The 16,129-nt window shown below is 46.9% G+C and overlaps 1 protein-coding gene across 20 annotated transcripts in view; it reads right to left on the bottom strand.

Annotated features, from left to right (window-relative positions):
- The window catches only part of MTMR3 (myotubularin related protein 3), a 48,306-nt gene that overhangs the window by 5,317 nt on the left and 26,860 nt on the right, over nucleotides 1–16,129 (bottom strand). For 10 of the 20 annotated variants that reach the window (XR_015745249.1, XR_015745250.1, XM_087942701.1 and 7 more), the window contains 13 exons: nucleotides 14,872–14,954; nucleotides 13,980–14,146; nucleotides 12,943–13,039; nucleotides 11,918–12,031; nucleotides 9,952–10,157; nucleotides 8,981–9,112; nucleotides 8,317–8,428; nucleotides 7,416–7,611; nucleotides 6,654–6,839; nucleotides 5,557–5,727; nucleotides 3,813–3,958; nucleotides 1,788–3,177; nucleotides 389–499 (listed from right to left, as the gene is read on the bottom strand). Coding sequence is in view for 17 of the 20 variants with exons in the window: in XM_087942701.1 (XP_087798827.1) it covers nucleotides 389–499; nucleotides 1,788–3,177; nucleotides 3,813–3,958; nucleotides 5,557–5,727; nucleotides 6,654–6,839; nucleotides 7,416–7,611; nucleotides 8,317–8,428; nucleotides 8,981–9,112; nucleotides 9,952–10,157; nucleotides 11,918–12,031; nucleotides 12,943–13,039; nucleotides 13,980–14,146; nucleotides 14,872–14,954 (3,111 nt within the window). In the remaining 3 variants the exon portion in view is untranslated. Of the gene's footprint in view, nucleotides 1–388; nucleotides 500–656; nucleotides 806–1,787; nucleotides 3,178–3,812; nucleotides 3,959–5,556; nucleotides 5,728–6,653; nucleotides 6,840–7,415; nucleotides 7,612–8,316; nucleotides 8,429–8,980; nucleotides 9,113–9,951; nucleotides 10,158–11,917; nucleotides 12,032–12,942; nucleotides 13,040–13,979; nucleotides 14,147–14,871; nucleotides 14,955–16,129 lie in introns of those variants that run through there. The other 10 variants (XR_015745251.1, XM_087942703.1, XM_087942704.1 and 7 more) reach the window with 2 other exon arrangements.

Here is a 16,129-nt window from a genome sequence, read left to right as displayed (position 1 = left end):
GCGAAAAATGAACGGATTGAGAAGCTCCAGCAGATGGGAGGGAGGAAAGAAGAGGAGGAGGAAACACTTGAAGATTCTTCTGGCAGAGAAACCCCAAACCCAGGTGACTCGATCTCTGAGAAAGCCGTCACACGCTCCCTTCCGCAGGCAAGTGCCCAAATCCCAAAATGGCTTTCATCACTTCCCAAAGATGCAGAGTGGAAAGTAAGCGAGTCTTTGACATGGGCAGAGAGGGGGAAACGTTTTTGAGACAGCTGCAGAGTTGAGGAGGAAAGCTTATCAAGACCAGTGTTAGGACCAGAGGGAGGGAATCACAGAGCGGCATCGTTAGTATATTGTGTGCCGATTAGACAAGGAGAGGGCTCCGGAGATGGATGGAGGCCTGTACCTCTGTGTCCTGTTTATCCACCTGCTCCCAGCTGGCTTCAGAGAAAATCTCTGTACTGCAGCGAGACAAGCAGTTGTGATCCGGATTGCTTTCTGAGTCGGGCACTGAAGTCTGTTGGCAAACAAACACAGCTGAGCACAACCTACTCCCAGTCCACGGAAGGGGTTAGCAGCTGAGAACAGGGCCTCTTCTACATCTGCTGTGGGGAGCAATCAGATCAGAGGTTGGGAAAAGCAGGGTGGGAAAACTGATCCTATCAAGCTCTGGAACACGGCCTCCTGCAGAACACTGAGACTGATGTCTGTCTGTCACGACTGTCTGTCTGTCTATGTTATTTATTACCCGTCTATCCATCATCTATTATTTGTCTGTCCATTGATCCATCCATCATCTGTCATCTATTATCCAGCCATCCACCTATTAAAAAAAACCTTACAGTGAACCAAATACACATCGCTATCCGAAAAGCAAACAACTGTCTTGAAGATCTGTATAAACCTCAGCAGAAAGTATACTGAGAAAACTTGGACAAAGAATTCAGCAGGGAGCGGATCCTGGTCAGATGATGGTCTTACGCAAAGGACTCAACAGAATGTTGTTTCTGATCTAACTTGTTAGACCAGCCAGCTGGCTTTCTAATCCAAGTTTACTTGTTACATAAATGCAGATCAGTGTTTCTCAACCTTACAAAATTTAAGACGTGCAGACTTCAATTCCCAGAATCCTCTGTTCAGCTCAACCAATTTCTAGTTTATTTGACAAACCTGATTTGGTGAAGTTCGCCTTAACCAAACAGGAGGAACCAGTTAGAGACTGAACAAGCTAGAAAAACACCCCTTTCCCTAAATGAAAGAATTAAATGAAGCCACTGTTAAAAACAATATCTTTCCCCAACCAAACATTTACTGATGAAACGCATACACCTCCTTCAAAATAAAGCAATTAGCCTTTTAAATAGCTCTGAAGATGCCCCAAATGACTGAGAATTCATCCCAAAGGACCAAACCAGAGAGCTGTTTCAGCTGGGTGGCCTTCAGTGCTGGAGACCCCTGTGCTCTATGCTTGGGGGGGCTGACAGGGTAGACAAAATCTCTACCCTCCCCCCTCCCATGTCGCCTATCCTCTAAATTTTTAGTTTCTCATTTAATCTCCATTGTTTCATACTATCTTTCTTTTAAACCTTGTCATCATTTTGTAAGGCGCTCGGAGTTGCTCCAACAGCGAGGGGCAGCATATAAATTTAATAAATAAACCAAATCAATCAGTGATAAGTCACCGATGGGCTCCATGTGTCCATGCAGCCTTTGGTTTGGGGCTGTTCTCAGTGCTGCATTTCTGCCCTGGATGGTGCGGTTGGCACGAGCCGAGCCGAGAAGAAGAAACGCTTGTACATACTTACCACTTCATCCCCGTACTCCCCGTTGAAGCGCAGTGAGCTGTTCAGATACTGGCTTTCCAACCGGCTCTTTAGCTCCTGCACCTGCTTCTTCAAGCTCTCCACCTCCTGCTGGTGCCCGCTTTCAATCTGTCGGAGGCGCTGCTGAATGACGTCGGTGTAGATGGGCATCCCGTCGTCATCTAGGTGATTCCGGGCAGGCTGGTCCGGGCTGCCTCCTGTTTGCTGCCGACCCGGGATGGCGTGAACCCATTTGTGGTGGAGGTTCCTTAGATGCGGTGGGGTGGAGATCTGCCGGCCGGGGGGAACCTTCACCCTGCTTTCTTCGCCGTTCAGGCAGTGCCCATTGGGCGCGGAGTATTTCTGAGGAGCAGCAAACCCTGCTGGGCTCTCGGCCATCTTGTTCTCGGATGCCAGGTCTCCATTGCACACCACCTCTTTATAGTCCGTTAAAGGCAAGGCACACAGGGAAGGGTTGCTGCTGTAAGGAGTCCTATTTAGAGCTGCGGCCAACTTGTGTGCATCCATCCAGTCCTCCCTCTCCAGCCGATTCTCCACCATCTGGGAAAGATCACTGACGCTGTTTCCCGCGGGGTGATGCCAATGGGAAGGCACCTTCTGTGCGCTTTCTGCCCTGGCTCCTGTTTCTGTTAAGGTCTCGGTCGAGCTCTCCATATTTGGTGTGGCCACCTCAAGTCCTACAGGCAACAGTGGGATGGGATGGGCAGGACTAGAAGCATTTTCTGCTTCTGCTGAACTACTACTGGTATTAACACCCTCCTCCTCCTCCTCCTCCTCCTCTCTTGAAACTTCACTATTTCCAGGATTGTCCCAAAAGCCAAGTGGCAGCTCTGCCCCCTGAGATGGCTTCTGGACCGTGCAAGGGACAGCTGGGTGACCCTCCTCAGGCCCTTGGAGCTCAGAAGCACCCTGTGATACCACCTGTTGATTAGAAACTGGATTGTCTAATAAGGTTTCTGCATCCGGGTTGGACTTTTCACAAACAGTAGCAGAACCAGCCAGGTATTCAGTCCTGTGTTCCTTATCTAGCGGGAGATCCCCTTCACCCTCCTTCCCCGCCCTTCCCTGATTACACCTCGTATTCTCCTCAAGGCTCCCTTCTTCTTTGGTGGCTTCTTGCAAGATGTTTTCCATCTGCCCCTCGGCCACCGCTACCGAAAGCTCTGCTCCAATCAGAGTCCTGCCTTGTTTGCCCAAACTTTCGCCCTCAAAGAGGTCGTCTCCCGGGTTCCCGAGGTTGCTGAGCTCCAGGGATCGGCGATGTTCCTGCCATTTCTCGTTGAGGCTGGGGTCGCTGCTACGCCGGTTGGTGGTGGGTATGCTGCTGTCACAGGCTGTGGTCAGATTGTCAAAGGACCTGGTCTTTGGTAGCCTGCAGAAGAACAGCAAGAACAATCGAAGATAAGTTTAACTTTCTTATACAGCTCTTATATAAGAGGCTGGAAACCGTTGGTGGACTTTCTACGCGCTAAATATAATGAGAGAGGGTTAACAGAAAGATTTGGAGGTTGGTGTAACGCCCGTTCTCTAATTTATATGTGTGCGCGCGCATGCAAATTCTCCTCCCCTTTTACATGTGTGTGTGTGTGTCTGTGTGTTGGCATACACATACACACACACATAAAAAGGGGGAGGAGAATTTACTGTTTTCTTTCTTTTTTTCCCACCACCCAGCTAGGGTAGATCGTTCTTGTTAAATGTTAAATTTACTTGAACACTTTTTCCTCTTTTTTCTTTATACACTATTTTTTCCCCATTTTTATTTTTTAGGGTTGAATGTATGCTTTTGTTTCATTTTGTTTGTCTGTTTTTCTGTTTTGTATTTTACTTTTTAGGACAAAACAAAATAAACACATACACACACGTAAGTTGAACTTTGTAGGAGAGTTGTTGGAGGCGGTGCTTTTCTACAAACCAGTACATTTTTACATTTTATACACTGTTGCTGTTGGTTCAACGTGTGGACAGTGAAAGGGGCACGTCAGATCTCCTGATATCCGGGCTCACCTGCTCAGAGGCTGATCCTCAGGGTTGGAGCCTGGGACGGGATAAGGGGCACAGGTGTCATCCACAGGGGTGGAAGGTGAGGAGCAAGGCAGGTACACGGCACTCCACAGCATTAAGTTGCGCACGTGGCACACAGGATACAGCACCTAAGAAAGACGGCCAGAGACTGAGCCCAAGCCAAACTTACCGTTTGTTTAATGACTGTTCAAGCAGCACTGAAAAAAAGTGACCTATGACCATTTTTCACATTTATAGCCATTGCAGAATACCCAGGGTCACGTGACTTATATTGGGATGCTTGACAACTGACTCATATTTACGATGGTTACAGTGTCCACTTAGCAACCGTGTGACTAACTGCAGCGATTCACTTAACAAACCTGGCAAAAGTTGTAAAATGGGGAAAAATCCACTTAACAAATTTCTTACTTAGCAACACAAATTTCGGGCTCAAGTCGAGGACTACCTGTATTTAAGACTGCAGTGATGTAAAGCATTACGAAGTTGAGGTTATGTAAATTGTAATTTATTATTATCAGAAGCAAAGAAGCACCCCTTCATTTGGGGGTGGAAAGTTATAAAGGTCTCCCAGTGGTTCCGTATAAAATATAATAACAGTAATTTCTATGGTTTTATATATATGTATATTTTATATTTATATATTTTTCTTTCCTGAGCCAGTAACTGGCTCAAAAGTTTGGGAAAGAAAATTTCAGGCACGCTAAGGTTTTGACACTGACCCCTGCTGGTCAATATCCGTATGACAGATATTGTTGATCGTTTTCTGTCTGTGTAATTCTCAGCTGTTGAGTGTAGAGGCGCACAGAAATGTTAGACATAAATAAAATATCTGCCTTCCTCTAATCAGGTACAAGCGTAAAGCGATATTCCCCCCACAACTCCAAAGAGGGTAGAAATAGCCAATAAAGCACCAATGCAGAAAAACAAATTAGGTAAGGCTGGAGGAGGCCCGAGAAGAAACCACCCATAATGGGGCTTCCTGGGTGACCTCAGTTGGTGTGGTGGAATGAGCACCTGGAAGAGGAGGAATGGGGCCCCTGGGAAGGTAATTCTGGCAGGACCGCCATGGTTTTCCAGGGAGGAGGCGGTGCATTTTGGAGAGGAGACCAAATTAGGAGAATGCACATTTCCGAGCTGGAGGGGAGAGGAAGGATGAGGTTCAGGGGAGGGGTGAGCCACTATGGCCACTTTTATGAGCTGTGGACTTCAACAGGTCTACTGTAGCATGGTTGGCTCAGGAATTCTGGGAGCTGAAGTCCACAGGTCATAAAGTTTCCATAGTTGCCCACCTCTGCTCTAGAACCTCTCAGGGTGTAGCAAGAACACTCTCTGGGCATTTTACGGCCTCTTGCCCCCTCCCCCCCCCCCAAACAATCTGGGTCCTCATTTTACCGACCTCAGAAGGATGGAAGGCTCAACCTTGAGCCCGTCAGGATCGAACTGCTGGCAGTGGGCCGAGTTAGCTTGCCATACTGTTATCTATTAAGTTAGAAGTTATAGCTTTAGTCTGGCAAGATTCTGCCCATTAGGCACACAGAAATAAAGGACTGGCTGGGTTTCACTGCGTTGTGTCTGGGCTTGGGGGCCTAACAGGCAGCTGCATCCTCCGCTGAACCTGCTTCACAGGGTAATTGTGACAGTTAAACAGGGAAAAGGGGGCAGGGGGGGGTGGCTTAGGCCCCTTGGAAGAAAGAATAAAGAATGAATGAAAACCAGTACATACAGATTCGGACTGGGAGGAGTAAAGCAGGTTTTTGAAGGCTTTGTTTCCTCCTCGCAGCAGGGACCACACCGAGCAAGTCCTTTCTTGGGTGTGCTTCTCGCCTCTCTCCTTCGCATTGTTGCACAGGAATGTACCAAAGAGGCAGGAGTAGGTGTGTTGCACTAGCTTGACCTACAAAAAAGGACAGTCCTGGGACCTGGGCTGGCAGAGTCGAACCCCAAGGGAGAGACTATATATTCACTCTTACTTGGAGCCCCTCAAGGTCTGGAAATACACATATGAATGGATTCAACCATTGGCCCCATGGCAGCCTTCTCCATCTTTGACGAAACAAACTTTTTTAAAAGTACAAAGAAAGAAAAAGAAACCGTGCGCTGTTAACTACAATTATCTCATTCCTGTTCAAGAGGTGGTTGAAAACAAGATAAGGAAAGATACAAAAATCCCCGGAATGTTATCCTTCTATTTTAAAGATGTGCCTCATTCTGATAGTTTGTGTTAGGAATTGGTACACAACACCTACAATTCTATATAGTCAAGTCTTACTGAAGTTATTGGACCTACCCCAAAGCTGCAGCTTAATAGAACTCATCACCCACTTGCAATATTAAGAATATTATTGAATGATAAATTATTCAAATGAAAATGTCTCACGGGGAGCTGTCTAAAATACAGTGACAGAAAGAATTGTGAGAATTCGAACTGTTTGAGAACTGGTTGCAAAGTCCTCTAGTTTTGTCTGTTAGACTTAGCTTGATTTGCAAGACCTGCTGTTCTAACAGTTTTTTTTTGCTGGGGGATATCTCAAAGGAACCCACAAGTTGCAAAATTTTTGCCGACAGAGGGTGCAGCTTCCTCTTACACAATGTACAACCCACAACAATGGAACAAACTGTGACAAAGATTAAGAGAAGAGCCTGAGAACGGCGATTCATCACTCAAAACTCTTTTTGCCAGAGTAAACAGCAGAGTCAGAGATGAACTGAAAGCCCTCCTTTTACTCCAAAGTAGGATCTGGACACTCAGCCAGATTGTGTAGATTCAGCACATGAAAACTGTTGACGCGGGAATTGTTTGCGGGAAAAATAACCACTTACAAGGAATGCTTCGTTAAACTCGAAGGAGCAGGGGAACTGCCTCTGGAGTTGATGGACGCAGTCGAGCCACTGCAGAAACACGGGGCAGCGTTCGTTGAGGTCATCCGAGTTCTCGCCATGGCCACAGCGGTCTGCAAACTTATGGCCGAAGTCCAGCCATTCCATCTCCACCAACACTTGGAAACCCTGCGGGAAACAAGCCCATCCTCTTTTCAGCTCCTGGATCCCACCGAAGCCATTCTGACACAACGGTAACCCTCCATGCATCTGACAATCTGCTTCAGAGGAGTTTGATCGTCACAACTTTTAAGACCTGTGGACTTCAACTCCCAGAATTCCCCATGCTGGCTGGGGAATTTTGGGAGTTGAAGTCCACAGGTTTTAAACTTGCCACGGTTGGACACCCCTGATCTACATGGAATCAAACCGCCACGAAATCTCTGGGGAAGCGTCAACACACCACGACTGCTTTAGTGCAACAAAGAGGGCTGCGTGTGTGAATCACTTCTGGTTATGTCTCCAAGAGCCAGATCTCTGTCACTTGGCCTTCTCCAGCATTAATCTAAGTCCCTTCAGGGCTCCACCGGCTTCGCTCATCCTGGGACACAACTCTGTGTCTCCCGGTACTCTCTAAACCCTTCACCCTTATTCTGCCGCCCCTCCATCCAGTGAGCCCCACCACACGCATTCTAGCTCAGAGCCTCTTCTCAACCCAAAGCCGAATTGCGTTCCCGGATCCAGACCTGTTCCGGAGTGACAAACCTCAACAGTCCTGTAATACGGATCCAGCAACAGCTTGGACAGAGCCACGATCTGCGGGGTCCGATCCCAGCCGTCGGAGCAGTGGACCAGGACGGGCCGCTGGTCTCTGTCCACCGTGTGAACCACCAGCAGGGCCGATTTCAGAAGCACAGAGAGATGCTGGAGCCACTTGGTGCTCTCCAGAGCCGACAGCCAGCTGCAGAGGCAGACAAGAGGACGACCTGACTCTGATGGGCCATTAAAGCACCGAGAGGTGCCTTTCCTGGAAGGAAGGTCGCTGCTCGCCTTGGATTCGGGGGAGGGGGGCGCTAAGGAGTCTGGGATAAAGGAGCGAGAGCGGTGAAAACGCTTATTGTAGTCTTTGACTTAACAACAGTTCATTTAGTGACCGTTCCAAGTTACAGCAACACTGAAGTAAGGGATTTATCGCCATTTTTCAGGCTTACAACTGCCGCAGCATCATGGTCACGTGACCAAAATTCAGGTGCTTGGCAACTGACTCATATTTATGACCCTTTCAGTGTCCCGGGGGTCATGTGATCCCTTTTTGTGACCCTCTGACAAGCAAAGTCAATGGGGAGAGCCGGACTCATTTAACAACCATGTGACTAACTTAACAACCGTGGGGGACTTCACTTCAGAACTGTGGCAAGAAACGTCATAATGTGGGGCAGAGCTCACTTAACTATCCTGCTTAGCAACGGCGGTTTCCAGCTCAACTGTGGTCTTGTGTCGAGGACTTCAACTCCCAGAATTCCCCAGCCAGCTACTTGCAGACTTCAACTCCCAGAATTCCCACCGCCAACTATGCTGGTAGGGGAATTCTGGGAGTTGAAGTCCACAGGTCTTACAAGTGGCCAAGAGGAGAGGAGTGGGGGAAGAGCCTGTAGGGGCCACTTACTTTCCCGGGTCCGGCATCTGTGTGCAGAGCAGCCTCAGTGACTGAAAACTCTTCCGAATAGAGTGGATGTTAGCCATTCCCATGAACAGCACTTCGCAGTTGGGATAATACTCTGTTCAAAAGCAGAGAAGAGAAAGTGGCTCAGGTAAGAGGCCGAGATGAACTAAATTACAAGCTTTACTGTAGAAACACGCTGGCAACCAACTGGGGCCCGTACTTAGCCGCCTCCCGCCTCTTGGGAGTTTAAAAGGAGATGGTGACAACACAAGGGAATCGTTCCAACACAATGTAAAGGGAACACGTGTTTACCCCCTGCCCTGGGCCTGGAGCAGTGGGCACCATCAATAACAGGGGATCTAAACCCAGTCTTTCTGATTGCCAGCAAATGAACTTGGAGGCCTTCCTGGCTTCGCTGGCACTGTGAGCAAATAACAACGGGGAAGTAACGGTTAAGGTGTCAGCACGGCAGCTGCTAACTGGAGAGGATCCCAGCTCTGCCCTCTCTGGCATCAGTTGCAACAGGAGTGGAGGGTGGGGCTGGGGGTGGGGGGAGATCCTCAATATTTTTATGGCACTGTCCTCCTTCCTGAACTACCTACCTTTCTGAAGCCGGCCCCCTCAGGTGTATAAATGCACAAGCACCTAGAGACAAATGTAAACTTACCTGGACATTCACAGCCCCCTCCTTTGGCTCTGTTGGCGACTGCAGCTGTATAGGAGCGTGCATCTAAGATCAAAAGCTTCTGAGGCTGGATGGCTAAGCTTTCTGCTCCCGAAGCATTGGAAATGGAAGAATCTGGGGAAGGAACAGGCAAAACAGGAGAGATCATTACAAGGTAGCTAGCACAAACGGCCCTCCTTCTCCCTAACGCTCACCCATTTTTATCAGTGTTTCTCCATCTCAGCTACTTGAAGATGTGTGGACTTCAACTCCCAGAATTCCCCAGCATAGCTGGCTAGGGAATTCTGGGAGCTGAAATCCACCCATGCCTGGGCTGGCTGGGGAATACTGGAAATTGAAGTCCACCCAATTTAAAATGGCCACGGTTGCAATGTTACACTGCCTTATATCAACCTGGAGTCCTCCAGATGTGCAGGGCTGCTATTTTCAGAATTCATAGTGAGCACAACAAGGGGAGCGAGTGTCCCGATGGATGTGCAACAGGCTAATTTGGAAAGAAACTTCTTCAGTTTATCTGGTTGTCAAAAAGAATGGTGGGAGATTTGTACCTTCGCACTTACAAGATTCTGTTCATGTAGCTTTACAATAAAGTAGAAAGTAAGAGCCGTGGTGGTGCCAAGGTTAGAATGCAGTATTACAGGCTAATTCTGCCAACTGCCGGCCTCCAGCTGTTCGATCCTCACCGGCTCAAGGCTGATTCAACCTTTCATCCTTTCGAGGTCAGTAAAAGGAGAACCCAGATGGTTGGGGGCAATATACTAACTCTGTAAACCGCTTAGAGAGGGCTGTAAAGCACTGTGAAGCAGTATATATAAGTCTCAGGGCTATTGCCAAATAGCTCCTCAGGTCCCGCTCCCTGTCTGGCCTACCTGACCTCAGTGGATGTTGGCCATTTGCACTGCGTAAACAGCCAACCTTTTGGACACAAAGCGAGGCTACCAAGTCGAGCTTACCAAACTCTGCGTCGGAGAAGTCTCCCCCATTGGAGAACTCTCGCGAGCAGTTCCCATTCACCAGTTTACCGCTGCTCGACTTGGAATCGGAGGCACAGGCTTTGGCCACCGACTGGACAAGATGTTCGTCGTCAGCGTTTCTCCAGCCCCACCAGCTGACCTCGGGCTGCCCACAGCGAGAAATGACCGCCCCGTTGTTCTGGTGCCTGCATGGAAACAACCCAGCACCATTGTAACAGGAACTAACTGCCACAGAGGACAAACAAGCACTTTAGAGGAAGGGTCCCCAACCTCCAGGCCGTGGCCTAGTACCAGGCGTGGTACTGTTCGGAACTGGGCTGCAGAAGGGGCGGCACAGCAAGTATGTGCAGCTCCATTTGTGCAAGCGGTGGGTGGGTGTACGCACGGCTCACACAAATGGAGCTGCGTGCTCACTTGCCCACCACTCATGCAACCCCCCCCTTCCTGGCCCCCTCTCCAGTTGGCAAAGCCAGAAAGGTTGGGGGACCACTGACTTAAGAGCCTTAGGAAGCTCTCTGGAGAATTCCAAAGGCAGTTTGGCTTTGTCTATTTAACTTGATAGCCTGTGGAACAACTCTCAATATTGGCCACCGTTGTGATAAAAAAGCATGAACGTCCACTGGGATTTAAACAAGTTTTGTGGACACTGGCGAAGGAACATGGTGCGAGGTCGTATCTAAATATATCGGAGTACTTAGGAGGATCTGAGTTTGGCTTGTTTTTTTGGGGAAAAAACAACAACTAGGAATGAACAGCACACCCACAAAACATTTGAAAAGTATGCAAAGAGAAAGAAAAACAAAAACTAAGGACTGAATCAGCTTTTGCAGAGAAGTGTGAAATAACCCAGAGCTATCTAGAACTCGAGGTCAGCCGTCAGTAGCTGGGTTAATGCTGAGTAGCCACGTCAGCAGTTTGGACTTGCCTTTTGTTCAAAAACGAGAGAACCGAGGGACTCGACTAGCGTTTATGTAACCTGTGAGGGTCCAAAGTTAGCAAACGAGACCTGAGAAACGTTATAATGATCCCTTGCAGACTTCTGCTGTAGGTGATAATCTGCAGAGGATAATCATCCATTTCTACAAAATGAAACCGCATTTAGTCTTGCCTCTCTGAGCTTGGATTTGAAGGAGGAATCCAGAGCAGAACAGCCTGAAAAATGCCAACTTGTTTGGAAAGGGGGAAAGCTGCTCTTCGTACAGAAGTGGAAATTAACTTTTGCTATGTGTCACATTACTGCTTTTATTATAACACTATCCTTATTTTTAACCGGGTAACAGCCTGTTCGAAAGCTTTTTCTTTTCGCCTTGACAGGAATGCAGATAGTCCTTGACTTGTGACCACAATTGTGCCCAACATTTCCATTGCTGAGAATGAGTTTTTAAAGTCAACTTGGCCTCATTTTACAACCTTTCTTGCCACAGTTGTTAAATGAATTACTGCAGTTGTTAAGTGAATCTGGCTTCCTCAATGACCTTGCTTGTCAGAAGGTGACAAAAGGGGGTCAGATGGATAGGATAGAACAGAATAAATTAAAAAACAGAATAGGAATTGGAATGGAATATAGATAGAATAAAAACTTTATTGTCACTTTAAATGTACACTAATACACAGTGACCTTTGGACATTGCAACTGTCATAAATCTGAACCAGTTTCCAAGTGGCCAAATTCTGACCCTGTGACCAGGTAATACTGCAAACAGTCGTTAGCTACAAAAACCGACCATCGGTCACTTTTTTCAATGCCGTTGTAACTTCAAACGGTCATTTAACAAATGGTTGCTAAGTCAAGGACTAGGTGTATCAATCCTCCCCCTTCTATTCCCAAAGGATGTTCACTCTGACAGCCAAAAGCATCTCCCAGAATTTTCTCCGAGATCCGGGAGATCCTGGGATTCAGCAAACCGACCCGCAAAAAAAAAAGTCGCCTCCGGAAAGGCCTGACCTGTAAACCACGACAGGGATGCGCTTCCAAGATCGGAAATTGGCCACGCTTTCCAGCTCTTTGTCCGTTATCCAGACAGGCACAATGAGTTCTTGAGGGTAGCTACTGCAGAGCCTACGTGGAAGGGAAGGGACAAGCCACGTGTGAGCAGGCACATCCTGTTTCTCCTTCCCCGCTGCTGCACACGTGAAAAGAGCAGCAAGGGAAAATGCAGGTACACAGTAAAACTAAACTCTGACTAGCCTAGTCATCCAGTTGGCTTTCATGCAGGACTAGAACTCATCGTCTCCTGATGATTGGCCCAAGATCACCCAACTATCTTTCATAGCAAAGGCGTGATTGGTCCAGACAGCCACCTGGCTTTCATGTCTAAGGTGAGACTAGAATTCACCGTCTCCTGGTTTCTAGCCTTGTGTCTTAACCGCTAGACCAAACTTGTTCTTTCTCTTTCTCAATAAATAGATAAAACTCCAAACTTTTCTTTCCTATCCCACACAGTCTTCCTAGCCTCATTTGCTCAGTCTCGGCAGGCAGCTTCCATTTGGGGAAAAGCAGTGATCATTACTGTTTTTCGCTGTGGTACAATAACAGCTTCTTATCCAGGATTTATTGAATAGAACTGGCTAAGCCAAAACTCACTGCTGGGCTCCTGCATGTATTGAAACAAAACAAACCACATGATGGCTAAAAGCCAAAGGCGGACTCATTGTGATGTAGCTGGTGTCAAAAGTCCAGCTTTTTTGAGACCAGAAAGATGACAGTGATAGTTGCGTCCATCTTTTCGCTGATTAGCTTATGAAAGCTTGATAGAACACCGACAATGGAATGTCAGGTTCCTTCGATCTGTCTGTGGAGACATTACAGCTGTTCCCAAAATGTCAAAAGTTGCTTTAAATAATTAGCAGTATTGGCCTTGCGATCACAGCCAGGGCCACCTATAGCTGAAATGCCCAGAAATGTTGGGCTTTGACCAGAGCAGGTAGCCTTCTGAAGGGTAAGCCTCTGTGACTGTCTAAAGGGCTTACTTGTACTTCTCATTGATGTTGGAGATCCGCCAGGCATTGTTCATGTCAAAACCCATCCGTTCCACTTCGTTTTTGAATCTCGACGCCACGTGCTCGCCTAGGTATCGGAAGAACAGTGAGAAGCAAACAGAAACCGTGCGTGTGTTTGTAGAGTGAGATATTCCCCATGGCCGAACACAACAGCAGAACATTCCTGAACTCATCTTCACTCCTGAGTCTATTCAGAACTTTGAAAAGCTGCTTAATCCCTGCCTAACAGCAAACACAACGTTCCGTGAAGCAGAGATGTCCAACCTTGACAACCTTAAGCTGAATTCTGAGAGTTGAAGCTGGATGTCCCTGCTGTAAAGTCTTATTTGCTCCACTGGTCTTTGAAGAGAAGCAGAACAATTCCTGGCATGGGATCGCGCCATGTAGGAAGTACAATGCAAATGCTAACTTTGCATCCAGCCAGGTGCTCCACAAGGTCAAAACCCTCACCTTGCACACAAGCCTATCTTCGAAGAGTCATCAACTCCACTGTGGGACGTCAAACCTTCCTCTATACCAGGGGTGTCCAATCTTGGCAACTTTGGCTTTAGGAGCCGTGGTGGCACAGTGGTTTAGAATGCAAAATGAGGAGACCCAGATTGTTGGGGGCAAGAGGCCAACTCTATGAACCGCTCAGAAAAGGATGTAAAGCACTGGGAAGCGGTCTATAAGTCTACTGTACGGGCTTATTGCTATTTAAAACCTGTGGACTCCAACTCCCAGAATTCCCCAGCCAGCCAGCCATGAGCTAATGGTGAGATAGTGCAACCACCAAGCACTTGAATTTTGATCATGCGACTGTTGGGGAAGCTGCAATGGTTGTAAGTGTGAGCACCAGACACAATTCACTTGTTTTTAAGTGTGGCTGTAACTCTGAATGGCCGCTAAACAAATGGTTGTAACTCAAGGACCGCCTGTAGTGTACTAGGTAATGGTTGTTGTAAAAAACAACAATAACCCTGTCCTAGTCCTAGCCTGTTGCTGTGCAAGCAAAAGACCCATCGTACCTGGGCGGCACAAATCCCCATGTTGCTCCTTTTCACTGGCGTAGACCTCCAGGCACCAGGCATGGTAAGCAAAAGAGAAAACATCCTCTATCTTTGAAGGGGGCCGGATGGCGTTGTTCAGCCGCTTCAGCCACTCTTGACACTGCTCAAAAGTAGAGAACTGGCACCTGCCAAAAAATAACAATAATAACAACAACCCATGTAAAGCCAATTAAAGGCAAGGAATGTTTTAACTTTCCTTCACAAATTTTCAGCTGATGGATGAAATGGGTGGCTAAGGTCAGAGCAGACCGGAAGGAAATTATCTATTGAGGCTTAACCTTTAGGAAGAACTTATTTTAATAATAATAATAATAATAATGATGATGATGATGTGCTGATTTTCTGATAGGTCAGGGGTCTCCAAAGTTGGCAACTTTTAAGACTTGTGGACTCCCAACTCCCAGCCTTCATCCTGCAGTGGATAGACAGGGGCTAGAACAAAGATGAGGATGATGGATGGATTCTTCTTCTTTTTCATGGCTTATTTTATTGTTCTATTATTTTATTTCTCTTGTGTTTTCCCCTCTTTTTCTTTCATTTTATTCTTGTAAGCTGCCTAGAGTAACCCCATGGCAAGATAGGCGGCAGATAATAGATAAAATGATGGATAAATAACAAGCCATTATTTCTGAAATTGCACTGCCATCCACTAATACACTAAAACTTTCTGAGATTATTCTGCCAGTATTTTACTGGTACCACAAAGTCTAGAGTCAGGAGGAAAGCTGTTAAAGTTAAAGGGTAATTTGTAATGATTCAAAAGGCAATTGTATTTCATTTAGGAAGGGAAGGCCACACTTGCATTAACTAACACGAAATAAGGACTGTGCTGTACAGGGACCATACACACCTGATAACTTTGCAATCTTTGCAAGTCAAGTGAAGCTGGAAAATATCCCGACATTCCACGCTTTCTATGAGCTGCAATGGAACCTGTGACGGAAAAGGTGACATAGATTTACTCCGAAAGGCTAACACCCATTTTCTCACAAGGATTTAGTAGACCGCTGGAGTCCTGGAATGAAACATTACTCACACCAGCAATTACTGGTAGCATTTCCCTCCCATTATATAAAAGGTTAAATCATGAAGTAAAGCGATGGCATAACATGGCATGTAGACACATTTCTCAATTTGATCTAAAATCCACCTGGGTGAAATGGGGTTGAGTTCAATTCTACTCCCAACCTTTTAGTACATGTCTCTGAATTTGGCCATAAGGAATGAGGACAGTTGACGCACAAACATCTTTGGAGACTCTCAATCATCCAGGTTGTCCCAAAAGTGCTTTTCCAAAAGGCAACTGGACTTTCTTTGTTTTTTTTTCCCCTTGAAAACATCTCATCCAAGGAGGGTCGAAGGTGCCTTCGCAACCAACAACTATCTTTCTTCAACAGCTCTTGCTTCACTAACTTTCAAAATTACTCTGAGAGCTCTAACAAAACCTAACTACGTACAAGGAAGAGACGCAGCGTTTTAGAAATTGAGAAGGTGCTTGCAAAACTTCCCCATATCCAAGTCTGGCTTGACTTCTCCAAAGACATGTGATGGGACTTCCCCAAAGACTTAAAAGCGTGCCCAGGCTCACATAGGTTATTGTGGCTTCATTAAACTATGGCTTCAAGGATGAGCACCAATTAACTGATTCTGCAGCCATTAAGTGGGCTATCACATGTCCAGACTCCATTTTACAACCATACCTACCCACAGTCATTAAGTGAATCACCATGGACGTTAAGTGAACTAAAGTGAATCAGGTTTCCCCAACTAAGTTGCTTGGTGGAAGCCAGTTGGGGACGGTTGCCGTGACTGTCAAATTGGTGATCACGTGACAGGTGTACGGTGTGCGTGTGTGTGTGTGTGTAGTGCAATGGTCATAACTCACCCCCCCCCCCGAAGCTGTCATAACTTCAAACCGTTAAACAAACGGTCGTTGAGTTGAGGACTACCTGTAATCGAACAGAGAAGTCTTAGAAATCCTGGTCCCAGGTTGAAGGATTAACCAATTTTGGGGAGGGAGGGAGAGAGAACGTCATCATGTTGTTGCCAAGAGTCCAAATTTTGATCACATGACCATGGAAAGACTGCAACTGTCGTAACTTCGAACA

Source organism: Notechis scutatus, chromosome 13, assembly GCF_049901735.1.
Source record: "Notechis scutatus isolate UNSWTSFEM ecotype Mainland chromosome 13, rNotScu1.2, whole genome shotgun sequence".
NCBI classification, from domain to species: domain Eukaryota; kingdom Metazoa; phylum Chordata; class Lepidosauria; order Squamata; family Elapidae; genus Notechis; species Notechis scutatus.
The sequence above is the reverse complement of the archived record's forward strand: the minus strand, read 5'-3'. Positions and strand labels throughout refer to the sequence as shown.